The sequence below is a fragment of the Pelodiscus sinensis genome, chromosome 12, assembly GCF_052426305.1.
Source record: "Pelodiscus sinensis isolate ZL-2025 chromosome 12, ASM5242630v1, whole genome shotgun sequence".
In the NCBI taxonomy this organism is placed as follows: domain Eukaryota; kingdom Metazoa; phylum Chordata; order Testudines; family Trionychidae; genus Pelodiscus; species Pelodiscus sinensis.
Window position 1 is genome coordinate 23910832 of NC_143063.1, and position 14491 is coordinate 23925322.

At 42.3% G+C, this 14491-nt stretch overlaps 1 protein-coding gene and 1 long non-coding RNA gene across 3 annotated transcripts in view; one reads left to right on the forward strand and one right to left on the reverse strand.

Moving 5' to 3' along the window:
• Positions 1-13193, forward strand: part of ITFG1 (integrin alpha FG-GAP repeat containing 1) — a 214019-nt gene extending 200826 nt beyond the window's left edge. For both annotated transcript variants that reach the window (XM_075940203.2, XM_006121184.5), the window contains exons 17-18: positions 8092-8209; positions 11879-13193. In XM_075940203.2, coding sequence (XP_075796318.2) covers positions 8092-8209; positions 11879-11938 — 178 coding nt within the window. In that variant the 3' untranslated portion in view covers positions 11939-13193. The remainder of the gene's footprint in view (positions 1-8091; positions 8210-11878) is intronic.
• LOC149523727 (uncharacterized) overlaps positions 1-14491 on the reverse strand; it is a 36768-nt gene that overhangs the window by 14655 nt on the left and 7622 nt on the right. The window lies entirely within an intron of this gene.

Here is a 14491-nt window from a genome sequence, read left to right on the forward strand (position 1 = left end):
ATTAGCAGTTTTGTCTGACTTAAATTTTAATGGACTGATCAGGGAACACAATCTATTATATGAAAGGCACTTTGCCCTTTTTATTTAAAAAAAATGTATAATTGTGCCATGGAATCTTCTCAAGGAAACCTCTATGATCTATTTGGCCTGCTCTTTAATTTTATAACCTGCTCTAGGAACTATTTTAAAATTGGTTCATGCTTACTGACTAGCCTATAGATGGTGCCAGAATAAGAAGTCAGGTAAATTACCTGCTTCTTGAGTCAATGCAGTGTGTCCTAATATAGCACTAGACTGGAACTCGGAAGGGCTGAATTTCATTTCCAGCTCTGACACTAGCCTGCTGGTGATTCTGGGCAACCCAATTCACAAGTGCTTTTTTTAATACTCCAGTGGGAGAATATTGAGCAGTTGATGCAAATGGTCCTTAGTTCAGCAAGATACTAAGATAATTAAGCACTTGTCTAAGTTTAAGCATGTGAGTATTCCTGTAGTAGGAGGTCTGGAAAGAGTCATAGATTTTTAAAGACAGAAGGGGCCATTACAGCTTGTATAATACAAGTGATAGAACTTCTCCAGTGATTTCTGCATAAAGCCTTCTGTCAGTCCCCGTAATACACGAGGTTCGAAGGGATGCCGGAAAGGATGAGACCACAACTGGGGGTTTCAAAAAGCACAAACTGATTTTATTTTGATGGCGCCAGACAATCATCAGAACAAAAATTAAACAGATTGCCAGACAACACAAAACAATTCCCTGAGGCTTTTCTAAATCACAATAATTCCCAATAACTGCCCAGGGGTTAGGAACAGTTGAATTAACACTGGTATTATCCATAGGGCTGACTATTTACACAACTTTATACAAGGAAACAGTAAAAAATCTAAACCACAACTATTTATAAACTAACTTAGTAACTTTTTAGCCACTGTCACTTGGCAAGCAATAAGGACAACTAAAAAATCAATTAGGATAGGGATGATGGTGGTGGGGGGGGGGGTGTTATACCAGTTCTGGAGACAGCAGGAACACAAGTACCGGTCACACGCTCATAAACTGTCTCCACTCGGGTCGACCAACTCGGAGTACGCTCAGTAAGACTCAAGAGCGGGGGGTGCAAGGCGTCTGGGTGATCAGGCCAGGCGTTCACTCAATGCGAATCCCCAGTGAGAGAGGGGCTGCCTGCCTGTTTTATTGCCTGTGAACTTATCACCCCATAGGTTGGTTTTTGCTGCAGTGGGTGGAGTAGCAGGCCTGAGCACCAGTCAGCCCACTGGCTGATCTGTTACTGCAATGGGTGGAGCGAGCAGGGGAAGATTATTAATTTACATGCCCTTATATGGAAAACACTCCACCTCACAGACAGAGCCCCCTATACCAGCCTCAGAGGTATTACAGGCTATGGCTCCCTGCGACGGGCAGTCATTCCTGATGTTCTGTCTCGGACATGCCCCCGTGGCTGTCCGGAGCAAGCGGTAAGGGGGTTGCCTAAGGTGAGAGCGCACGTAAGGGTAATCAGCAAGAAGCCAATTGGGTAAATTGAGGTTCTGGTGAGCTGCTGTCTTCAGAAAGGGGAGAAAGGGAAAAGTAAGCAACAGTAACAGGGAAAGCGGAAACAACTCTGTGGATAAGAGCTTTTGCAACAGCAATGCTCACTAAAAAGGCTAGTAACACAAGAGCACATACAATCAACCACTGCTTAATGGTGGATGCCCAAGTACTCAGTCCTCAAGAGGAAAGTTTTGTTTGCCACCAGTCCCATTCTTCCCGCTGTTCGCGAATCCGAACTGCAAGTGAGGTCAGCTGTTGGGTGATGGCTGAAACGTTGTTCCACCCGGGCTTGAAACGCAAACAGTATTGGTCCTTAAATCTGGGGTCAAGGTCCTCGAGTGCCATACAAAAGTCCTTCTGCAATATAACCTGTATCATTAGACGATTCTTTTCGGCATAATGAGCTAGTACAGTGAGAGCCAAATCGACTTGTCGAAACCCTTCAGCGGTCAAATTAGTGAGGGCTTCGAGATTGCGGGACATTTGGTAACATATCCCCAAACGAAAGATTCAGTGGCAGACTTAAATTTTTTTCCATCTTGATGGTTCTCGTCGGCTCCGGAAGTCAAACAGCCGGTGGGGGGCTCGAATGGGTTGGTACCTGAAAAACAAAAAGGGGACAAACAACGCCCTCAAGGCGGGCTAATTAAGATCGAAGAGAAGGCCAATTGTGATGGACTAACGTAGGTTGCTTCAACGCTATTTAATCCCTGTACAAAGACTATCTTTCCAGTGGGGGTGTGGGGCATATCGGGGGGGATGATGGATACCTGTGCCCCCGTGTCTAACAAAAAGGGGATAATTGTCTCGTTTTCGGTAGTCAGGTTTTGATAGGGTCGAGGGTCATTTAAATCGGGCCGAGTGACCGCTAGGCACTCGGCCTCTCCCCGTTTTTTGGCTGCGGGGGAATAGGGCGATCTTCCCACCCCAATTTCACAGCCAAGTCTTTCTGTTGATCACTATTCATTTTCCTAATAGCTTCCTTGGCGAGTCCCTTACCCAATAAAAATCCAAAAATCTTACGCTCGATGAACGAACGCTCGGGGTATTTGGGTTTGGGCGCCATTTTGGACCCTTTCACCAGAGTAGAGGGGGTTGCAAGTAGGGCGGCCTTTAGTGTTGCCCACTTCACCCTCTCTACAGCGTCGTATAGTCGGCCAATAGGTTGTCCTGTGTATCCCCTTAGCCACAGAAGAGCCCCTGTGTCTAGATTAGGGCTGTTGTCCACGGCTAGGGTAACAGCCGCATCTTCTATGGGAATCTGAGTGGGATCATCAACAAAACGAAATGGGTTTTGTGCTACCGTCTGAACGTTAGTTAAGTTGAGGGGGTGTGCGGTGGGATCCCAGAGCAGAATAGAACTCCCAGCGATTGCGTACATAAGGGTAGTGGAGTTATTCACACAATCAGGTGGCATCTGTACTGCGCGAAATCCCCCTTGTATTTGGAGGTGCGCGGCAGCTGCGGCCGTTACAGGCCAATGATTATTCGCTGCCAATACTCCCCCCATAAGGCCCCGCGACCAACTCCCGGTACGGGTTAACGTTAAGGCTTCCTCCCGGTCAACCCAGTCACTCCCCTGTTCCAAGGCTAATCTCCCTACCCAGATTATAGGAGGCTCATCTGGACGTCGGGCAGTATCTGTGATGAACTCCTTCATTTCCGCCTTGGTTCGGGGGCGGGTCTCAGTTACCTGAGAGGTATTCCCCTGACCATCCATTTTTAATCGGGTTACAGTCACAGGGAGGGCCTCCGGTACAATCAGGTCGGGAGCTGTGGGTATGGTTGAACTCAGGGTAGTCAAGCCAGGGTAAATGTTTGGTGGGTCATGAGAGCCTTGGTATGGGGGAGGAAGTTGTGTCTCTAAAGGAGGCGTCTTTGGCGCCTGAGGGGAAAACTCCGGTTCTCCCTCCGACTGCGAGTGCGCCACCCCACGGGCGCAATTTGTAACAGCCCCATGGTAGACGGTAACTTTATCAAGGGCCGCTGCCAGGGTATTGCAGATGGCAGCCAGAACATCCTCTGATTTATAAGAATCGGGGTGTAGTTTTTTAACCTTTTTTATCCCATCTAACCTTTGGACCAATCCTATTAACAGGTGGTGTGCAGGTGATCCATGTGGGGCTCTTGGCTCGGGGGCCAAGATGGAGGGGGCTACCCCACAGAGTTTAATTACTCTGTTCACCTCTTTCCAGAGGCTAAGAGGGTTTGAATTAGGGGCTGTCTCACCCACTTGAGTGAGACGCGGTTGAAGGCTATTATCAGCCGGGGTGGCCCTGAAGGTGGGATGGCAAGTTAGCAAGCAGCCCACATCGCTCAACCCCAAAGGAATGGTGTAGGTCCTACAATCATGGCCGTGTCCTATGACACAGACCCAGTCAAAAGTGTTAGGGGCCCCTTCGCGCTGTCGAGTACAGAGGAGGTGGTATTGCAAATGATTAAACTGATCCTCCTCAGAACCTGGGGTCTCAGTTTTAGCCCAGGGGCAACTATCAGAGTTGTCATGGTCTCCGGGGTTCCGGCATCCTGTTCGTGACGCCATGTCAGTCCCCGTAATACACGAGGTTCGAAGGGATGCCGGAAAGGATGAGACCACAACTGGGGGTTTCAAAAAGCACAAACTGATTTTATTTTGATGGCGCCAGACAATCATCAGAACAAAAATTAAACAGATTGCCAGACAACACAAAACAATTCCCTGAGGCTTTTCTAAATCACAATAATTCCCAATAACTGCCCAGGGGTTAGGAACAGTTGAATTAACACTGGTATTATCCATAGGGCTGACTATTTACACAACTTTATACAAGGAAACAGTAAAAAATCTAAACCACAACTATTTATAAACTAACTTAGTAACTTTTTAGCCACTGTCACTTGGCAAGCAATAAGGACAACTAAAAAATCAATTAGGATAGGGATGATGGTGGTGGGGGGGGGTGTTATACCAGTTCTGGAGACAGCAGGAACACAAGTACCGGTCACACGCTCATAAACTGTCTCCACTCGGGTCGACCAACTCGGAGTACGCTCAGTAAGACTCAAGAGCGGGGGGTGCAAGGCGTCTGGGTGATCAGGCCAGGCGTTCACTCAATGCGAATCCCCAGTGAGAGAGGGGCTGCCTGCCTGTTTTATTGCCTGTGAACTTATCACCCCATAGGTTGGTTTTTGCTGCAGTGGGTGGAGTAGCAGGCCTGAGCACCAGTCAGCCCACTGGCTGATCTGTTACTGCAATGGGTGGAGCGAGCAGGGGAAGATTATTAATTTACATGCCCTTATATGGAAAACACTCCACCTCACAGACAGAGCCCCCTATACCAGCCTCAGAGGTATTACAGGCTATGGCTCCCTGCGACGGGCAGTCATTCCTGATGTTCTGTCTCGGACACCTTCTAACTTGTAAGTAAAACTGATCGTCTCTCTTTTGAAAGATAGCCTGTCTTACAGAACACTAAGGGCATGTCTACACTACAGAATTATTTCAAAATAACTACCATTATTTCAAAATAACAAGGTGAGCATCCACACAGAAAGCATGTTATTTCAAAATAACAGGCTTGTTATTTTGAAATAATAATCCTTGAATTTACGAGGAATAACACCTATTTTGAAATAGCATTAGTGTGGATGCTCAGCCGCTGTTATTTCAAAATAACTACTCCACAGAGTCATTCAAAGTAATCAATCCCCAGTGCTTCCTGGGGCTGTATGTCAGGGTTACATTCCTGAGGCTTCCCTGTAGCATGGACAGGCTATTTTGAAATTGTTATTTCAGGAGTTCTTTTGAAATAACCTTGTAGTGTAGACGTAGCCTAAGATATTTTTCTAAAAGATCATCTTCTGGTGCAAACAATTGAAATTGATTTGGGAATTATTGGGTGAAATGCTATGGACTGTTCATGTTATGCATGAAGTCAGACTAGATTAATCCATTTAAATCAGTGGGGGTATGTCTGCACTACCACCCTAGTTCGAACTAGTGTGGTTAATGTAGGCAACCGAAGTTGCAAATGAAGCCCGGGATTTAAATATCCCGGGCTTCATTTGCATCTTGCCGGGCGCCACCATTTTTAAAGCCCCAGTAGTTCGGACTCCATGCCCGCGGCTGCACGTGGCACGGAGTAGGTAGAGAGCCTAATCCAAACTACTGTTACTCCTCGTGGAACGAGGTGTACCCGTAGTTCGGATTAGAGAGCCTAATCCGAACTACCTACTCCGTGCCGCGTGTAGCCGCGGGCACGGAGTCCGAACTACCGGGGCTTTAAAAATGGCGGCGCCCGGCAAGATGCAAATGAAGCCCAGGATATTTAAATCCCGGGCTTCGTTTGCAACTTCGGTTGCCTACATTAACCACCCTAGTTCGAACTAGGGTGGTAGTGTAGACATACCCTGGGATACTACTTAATATTTGTCACATTTTTAAGTATATTGCTGAATGGCCAGCCAGAATGTACCTGCATGCAACTCCAAAAATAGTGATTCAAATACCAAAAAAAACCCCAAAAAATAAATAAAAAGCTTGTTTAAAAATAAAAACTTACTGACAAAGTGTACTTTGAAAGTAATGCCAGGGTACAGTTTTCCAAATAAGCAATAAGTAATTTGGATGCACTCTCATGGCCTTTGATATTTTTTATGGATTCTATTGTACCATTTTCAGCTACAACCAACCTATTAATCACTTTTATTTGCCTCTTTATGTTTCCAAGTATTTTTTTCTCCAAATTCATTTATAAATAAAATACATATTGAATTCATTTTTCAGTCTGTTTCAAGATTTATTGACTACAGAAACTGAACTCATTGGTCAGTAGATTTGATTTAATCCATAAAATCTAACTAACAAACAGCAATTAACTATACACCCAATTTATGGATTAAACTAAGTGTACTGCAAATCTGGACTTCCCCCTCCCATAGACAAAGTCAGAAAAGGGCATCAGGGAGGCAGGTAAATTGTCCCTTAATGGAAAGGTGCTGGAGAGCTGTAGGATAGGGAGAGACGCAGTTCCTTGTGGATTCATCTGTTTTTACAGAAATTCTGTAGATGGTACCTAATGTGTCAGTAATCGAAAATGCTAACATTTTATATTTGCAGTTTGAAAGCATTATATCCCAACTCCACAAATAAGACACTTGCAGCTAATTTTGCTGAAATACTTAAGTAAAATCAATATCAAACCATTTGTATTTCAAGCAAAGAATGAGATGACATTTGATTGGCTATAGTTGTTTTTCAGCCTTTTCCAAGAGTGTTGGCATCTTACTTATTAACTTCCTATTATCAATAGGGTTGGTTTTCATAAAACACCATGCTACACTGGCACATCTGATTATCTGAAACAAGTAAAGCTATATTTTTTAACTTAGTTTTTAATGCCTCAGAACTATGCCACAGCTCAAAAGTAAACATTCTGGATCCTAAACTTCTTTTTTATAAATCATAAAAATTATTTTGATGTGAAGACTTCCCAGTTTCATGGTCTGTAGCATACTGTGTATAAGGTACCTACTACAGTTTTTAAATTGTTATGAATTCCCAATGACAAAAAGTGGAATATAACCGATTCAAGAGGCTAAATCACTTTCTCTTCATACACCCTCATAGTGTGGAGAAGGTAAAGATGTTTGTCACAGAAACTGAATTTGTTACTATTTTTGTATTTGCTGTTAATAAGGCCACATCATTCCTTGATAGAGGAAAACGAAGAACACTCAGGAAACTCCACAAAGTTTATAGGCAGATTTCTTTCTACATTTCCCCTCCAAATACAGGGGTTTTGCGGAGGAGACAGGAAGCAAGGCTTGCATTCCTTACTGAACCCCCATTTCTCTATCTGCAAGGAAATAAAGCACTACTCTACAGTGTGTTGACTCTCCACGATACTGCCTGGCTCCCTTTTTTTCCCCCCGCAGAAGCACAGCTGTTATTGGCTGCCCTTGCCGTGCCTGTGCAGTGGGTTCTTCTCTGAGGCTTATGCAGGCAATGAGAAAAACTTAATGCAGCATTAATTTGTGAACAGCGAAAATATGCAGATGACTGATGGAAATGCACAATGACTGCTGCCTATGTCACCTGCAGTGCTGTAATGCAACTAATGGGCTTTCTTGATGGAAGAGGCAGTATGCCAGGTGGACTGTTTCCCTGTTCTTTTCCTTCCACCTAAGTCTCAGGCATGGTTGAGTGGAGACATATCCGTACATTTTATTTTGCTCCCTTCCTTGTCCACTGCAAAAGAAGTGCCACATTAAGGAGTGCTTCAATGAAATAGTGAGTCCCTGAAGCTAACCATAGCACTTTTGTAAGTAGTTCAATAGACACTGAATTTAGAAATGGCATTACTTGAAAATAGTAATGATATTAAATCCTATATTTGTAAGTAAACATTAGGAGGGATATTTCCGTAAAGCCCTGGCTTTTGTAGACCAAGTCATGGGTTGTCTTGCTTCATTTATATTTTTTTAAACATGCTCTCTGTTGAATCTCCTCTCTCTGCTAATGAAGAGTTACTGTTGTTTCTTTTGCTTCTCCTATGTAGCTGGAGTGCCAAGCTGTACCTGACCCCAAGTAACATCGTGCTACTCACAGCAATTGCCCTAATTGGTGTCTGCGTTTTTATCTTGGCCATAATTGGCATATTGCACTGGCAAGAAAAGGTAAGCTTAATTACATGGAAATTTTCTAGCTGTGTCTTTACAATACTTTAAACTTCCTAATATTTCAAACTTCAGGTTGAACTTCCATGGTCCAGGCCTCTCTTGTTTGGCAACAGCAGGAGAGGAGCCAGGAGTCCAGTGCTGGGACTGGCAGTGGAGTCAGCCTGGGGGCAAGGAGCCAACAGCGCAGAGCCCAGAGGATGGGTCCGACAATGGACCCCAGATGGGAGTGTGAAGCCCGGGCAGCAGTGGGACTAGCAGCGCAGCCTGTCTGGGGGCGTGGAGCCCGCCCGGTGGCCAAGGCCAGGATCAAACCTGGCAGCGCAGCCTAGCCTGGGCACAGAGCCTACTTGGCTGCCAGGGCCAACGGCCCGGAGCCAGGGAGCCCAGCAGCCAGGATGGGAGCCAGAACAGCTAATAGAGGAGCCAGGTGGGGGAATTGAGCCTCGATGGGTTTGCTGCTGGACCCTGGGAGAGCCTGGAGTATATTAGCAGATGGGCCGGAATTGACCTCCCCTGGTCTGGCAAAATCTGTAGTTTGGGACTGGTTAGTTCCCGAGGGTGCCAGACTAGGGAGGTCCAATCTGTAGATTTACCTGGCGGTGATTGGTCCTTAATTCAATTAATTGTTGTTTTTTCTTCATTTAAATCATTGCTCTGGGGTGGGTCTGGAGATGAGGGTTTCAGTAGTTCTGGAGGGGGTGCCGCCAGCCAGTCTCTTTCACTTGCCTGGTGATTGTCTTTTTTGTTGTTGTTTTTGTTTGATTTTATGCATCTCCTTATGCATGGGGCAGGAGGGCTTCAAACACCCACCCCTGCTCAAGAACACCTTACCTTGTTTTAAGTTATCCTAAGAAGAAGCTGCATAGCAAATTTTGTGGTCCTAGCCCTTACAGTTTAGGAGGAGTTCTTGAATAAACAGACTCACTCGCTTACAATCTCTTTCAAATACATAGTAGATATGCCCTGTGGCAGTGGTCCCCAACCTTTAGAGGCTCCCGGGCACCCGGGAGGTGGGGGCCACTCACGTGCTGGGCGCCCGGGAGGTGGAGGCCACTCACGCGCCGGGTGCCCAGGGGCACACCAGGGGACTGGGATGCCCTTGCACCTGGCGCCGGCGTGTGCCCTAGGGCCGGGGCTGGGGCCGCCCTAGAGCCGGGGCTGGGGCCGCCCGAACGCCTTGTGCCGTGGGCCCAGGGCCGGCGCTGCCGCCCGAGCCTGGGGCCGGCACCGGCACCGCTCGAGCACCATGCGCCCGCATGTGTCCCAGGGCTGGGGCCACCCGAGCGCCGCGCACCCAGCGCCGGTGCATGTCGCACGCCTGGGGCCGACGCCTCCCGTGCGCGGGGCCGGCCCAGGTTGTCGGCGGGCGCCCACGAATGCCCCAGCAGGCGCCGTGGCGCCCGTGGGCACCGCGTTGGGGACCACTGCCCTATGGTATGTTGTTCTGAACAGTGATTTTCAGTTTAAAGAGTTTTGAGGAGTTTTAACTGCATTAATCCATCTATAATAATAACTCTCATGCCTGACTAATATCAGATTTTCTTTCTGTCCACAAAATTAGGACAATTTAGGATTCATTGAAACCTTAAAAACAAATATTTGGTATTTAGTTTTAATTCCAAGTTATAAATTAAAAGTTAGCAGTAACATAGACAAGTGCTGGTAGTTCAGGATAAACCATAATTCATAACTAAATGGAATTTTTTCATTTCATATCCAGGATGAATATCTTGAACATCTTGCACTCTCAGCCTTTGATCAGAGTTTAAAGGAATAATATGAGTCTGGAAATAAAATTAAATGTAAACCCCCAGCTTACCCTTCTTAAATTCTGCCGGTAGTTCATAGAGAAAGAAAACATAAAAAGGATATGTTTTTCTGTCCTCACTGACTGTATTGACGTGAGTACTTAAGACAGTACAGGATTTTGCCATGGACATATTGGCTGTTTTGTGATATATAGCTGCAATACACAACAGCATATAGAAATCCATTGATTTGAAGATGTATTTTGAGAGGATTCTTTCATGTCACAAAAGAAAAGTATGTTCCCGCTTTTCTTAACTACTCTCAATTCACAATAATATTCAAGTGGCAGGATGGCCAGTAAATGCTGCTACCTAGCATACAATAATCACAGCTGTCAAATAAAATTACTGCATTTTTTACTTGACATTCAGATAGGTGTCAGATAACCATGAACCTTTGGAAATCCTGAGTTCTAACACTTCCTTTGCCCTGCAGTGTGACCATTTAGCAAGTCATTCAGACATGTTGCTTTGTTTTCCCCATCTTTATAAATGGACATGATGCCATATTGGAATTAATCAGTTTACATAGACAGTGCTTTGAAAGTTACCAATCAGTATTATTATTGTCAAGTCAGAGATAGTCTTTAACACTTTCAGAATTCATGAAAGAGAAAACATGGAATTTATGTTTAAAATGAGGGGGTTTTAACTACACTGAGAACTATAAACCTGTCACAGAAGACTAAAAAAGCAAAACCCAGTAGAACACAATACAAATAGCATGATTTCCACAAATTAGCTTTAATTATAAACATAAGGTAGATATAGCATAGCTATTTAGTACAGTAGTGAAAGGGTATCCACTCGGGCACGTACCTATGCCATGATGGTGACAAACAACAATATTTTCCTGGCTCTTAAAAAATATTGGCCTTGGCAAACAGGTAGAATTTTGCAAATCAGATAGTGATTCATTGTCTGCTTGTGCATATATTAGAAATGCTGTGAGGACTCTAACTTCAGAGAAACAAAAATTTTTCTCACATTAGCATCATATCAGTTTCCAATAAAATTCATCCAAAATTAGTAAACTTTGGAAAGAAGTGCATAGCAAAATATTCTGAGCTGGAGAGAGGGAATAAACTACATGGAAGATTATTACATGTAATTAAAGGCCATAAAGATATAGGTCCAAGATGAATATTCTTGTTTTATCCAAATGCACTCATACCAGTCACACTGTTGTTTTGACAGCTCTGCATATATAGCGCCCAAATAAGGAAAGAAATGTATTTATGTTCCCAGTTATTCACTTTTTATACACATGTGTATGCCTACAAACAAAGTGGAACCCCCTATGATTATGGTTAAGAATCACTAGTTCTTAATATTGTTATTGGTTGAATTATTACACTTGGTTGACTTTTACTGTCTGTTTTGCCCAATTTGCCAATTTTGGTTTTGCTAACCGTAAGTTTAAGAGACTCTTAAATTACAACAGAGCTGGGACCACTTGTGGTTGTTTGAGCCAATTCACCATTCTTCATCATATTTATCTTCTTTCATAATGCAGATGACAAAAGTACACAAAGAAACATTTTTCATTTAACTAATTAAGCAATAATCCTTGGGAAAAAATACATTAGAATATAACCCAAAGCATTGGTCATTAATACTAAAAAAGCTTATCATTAACTGCAGCAGCCAATTTTGAGCCAATTATTGCCATTATAAACTGTCACCTATTAAGTATTAATTGTTGAGGCAGTTAGTTAGCTTTCTGTCTTCTGTTGAATGACAGAGTTGGAAAAACCAGCCATTCTGTGGCATTTGACAACTAATGTTTTATTAGAATGAAAGGTGTGTGATATGCTGTCACTTGTATTCTATAAAGTGATATGGTTTATTTTTTCAGAAAGCAGATGACAGAGAGAAACGACAAGAAGCCCATCGGTTCCATTTTGATGCTATGTGATATGCCTTAAGATCTGTGAAGGAGCTGCTACCCATTTGCTTAATCAAAATATGAAATTCCAAATTGTAAGAAGAAATCTGGGAAGTGGTGTTTTATTAGTGAGTTATTTGTAAATGTTGCATTCTTTGGTATTTATTTTAAAAGCATTAAATCAGACCTGAATGTCTTGTATGAGCTTTCAGTAAACAGTTTGTATATACTGGCAGTTATTGGCCTTTAATAACGCTGTCAATTTATTTTTCTTAGTAAGGGATCATATTGCATGTGTTCCAATGTTTACATGCTGCCGCTTCTTCCAGTACAATATTTGATGGATAAGAAGTCACGTGTAAATAAAGTTAGTATTTCAGTAAGCAGAATCCTTTAGTGCCAGCTGAATTAGTCTTGTCATTTACACATTTCTGCAATTTAAATTACATTTCAATAAATGAACCTCAAGCAGATTATCAGATGAGACATTCTACATTAATTACTATGGCTGAACTCGGGGGGTATTTGATCTAAAATGTCTAAATATTTTTTCCTTTGTTTTAGTCCTTACATGCGATAGTTAGATGAGCATTTACTTACTAAAGGACTAAAACAAATCTACAAAGCTAACACCAAATAACCAATAATTGTACATCTTTACTGTTGATGTATATACATTCCAATTTTTTAAAAAACAACTTAAGTTTATACAAAAATAATCATCATAATCCAAAATATGAGAACTATGCCATCCTAGAATGGATGCGATGAGAAGAATTTTCTTGAGTACTGATGCGTATCAATGTGACTATACTTAAATTGAATTATGAAAACAATTGGCCATTGAGATTATGAATTGAATTTGATTTTCTTGGGGAGAAACTTAAAGATAAACCTATCAGGGAAACTGGGGTTAAGTCCTATGTTTGATCTGCTTATTTCTACCCCGAAGCCATGATTAAGGGCTAAGATATTCTATGATGCACATTAAGGACTTAATGTAAACTTCTTACATGAGAGCATGTCATACTACTGTGCCCAAAGTCTATAGGAAGAGTGTGATGATTATGTCTGAAGAGAAGCTCAGCTCTGTATAGTCAAAATGTTGATAGCTTTCCATCATACAAATTAGATTGTAGCAATGGTAAAATGTGTTCCCTGAAAACAATCATGGTTTTATTTTATGTAATACAGTTTTTGTTTATTCTTAAAATCTGCATTTATATGATTCACTGTGTATTTATATCTGTTAATATGCATTCATAATAAATGTTTACTAAATCAAGCATGTTCGTTGCTTAAGTGAAAACTGTTAGAATATTGTTGGTGCTATCTTTACATTGTAGCCTCATTGGTCTATTTCATTGTGTGAGCAGTCACTGCCCCATAACCTGTTGTCACCTATTAATCTCTGACACTATATTCACCTGTCAACATTGAGCTGGTATTAGAGGACCAGTGAGGAAAACAGGCTAAACTAATTAAACATAAATCTTGTTGGAATAATTTAGTTGTCATGTCATGACACTTAAAAATAAGATATTCATACAAGAAGATATATAGTCTATGATATAGTTCTACCAATCCATGAAGCTTTCACTGGTACCAATTACTTGTGTGTGTGTGTGTATGTATAATAATCAGACATCTCCCACGTGATCAGTTTCTGAGTGAACGATTCAATGAGTTGAATGGGTCAGTTCCAGCCTCTCATACGTCTTGTTTCAGGATACTTTGCACACCCAGTAATCCAACATAGCATCAGTTTATACTCTGATTATGTTTTTAAAGTTCTCTTTGTAAACAGACAAGAAGCTTTTCTAATAAAAACTTAATTATGCAACAGATTCTAGTTGCAATATACAGCTTTGCCTATAACAATAAGAAACAGTACATTGTAAGTATTTTAGGTAGCATTAAATGCTGTAAAATGTTTAGTACTTTACTTAGACTATCTATATTGCAGGAGTCAAAAACAAAAATTTTCAGCAAGATTGCCATCACTAACAGTAAACTCAAGAGTGCCACTGTAATTGGAACATGAATTTCAAAGTGCTCTTCACAGTAACTGGGTGGTGAGAATTTGTTATAACTGCATACATTTTCAGAACACATCCACAATACACAGTTGTGATGAGCAATGCTAGTTGGGGGCTTCTTCAATGTGAAATCTCACCTATACAGGAACTGGCAACTAGCCAGCTGACAAATGGTTGTTGAAATAAATGTCTTCATTGTTCTCATCTCCAAGAATTAAATTGCACAGTTAATTCTCCCCAACAACTAATTGTACCCAGTGCCCCGTTTTTCCTTCAGGGGGTATTATTTGGGAGTATAAATTATTTGGGGGCTATACATTTGGATAAAATGGTGGGTTAATACAATTTTCATGTCTCTTAAAAAATTATAACCATAATTATTAGTTTGATATATGCATTCATAAATACCTGCCTTCAGTACAAGGTATGATGTTAACTATATATGATCCCATAAACTAACCTTTGTTTCTACATTCTGGTCCAAATTTCACGAGCTAGGCTGAGAAGGAGTTGGGCTCATTCTGTGCCCAAGGCATATGTAATC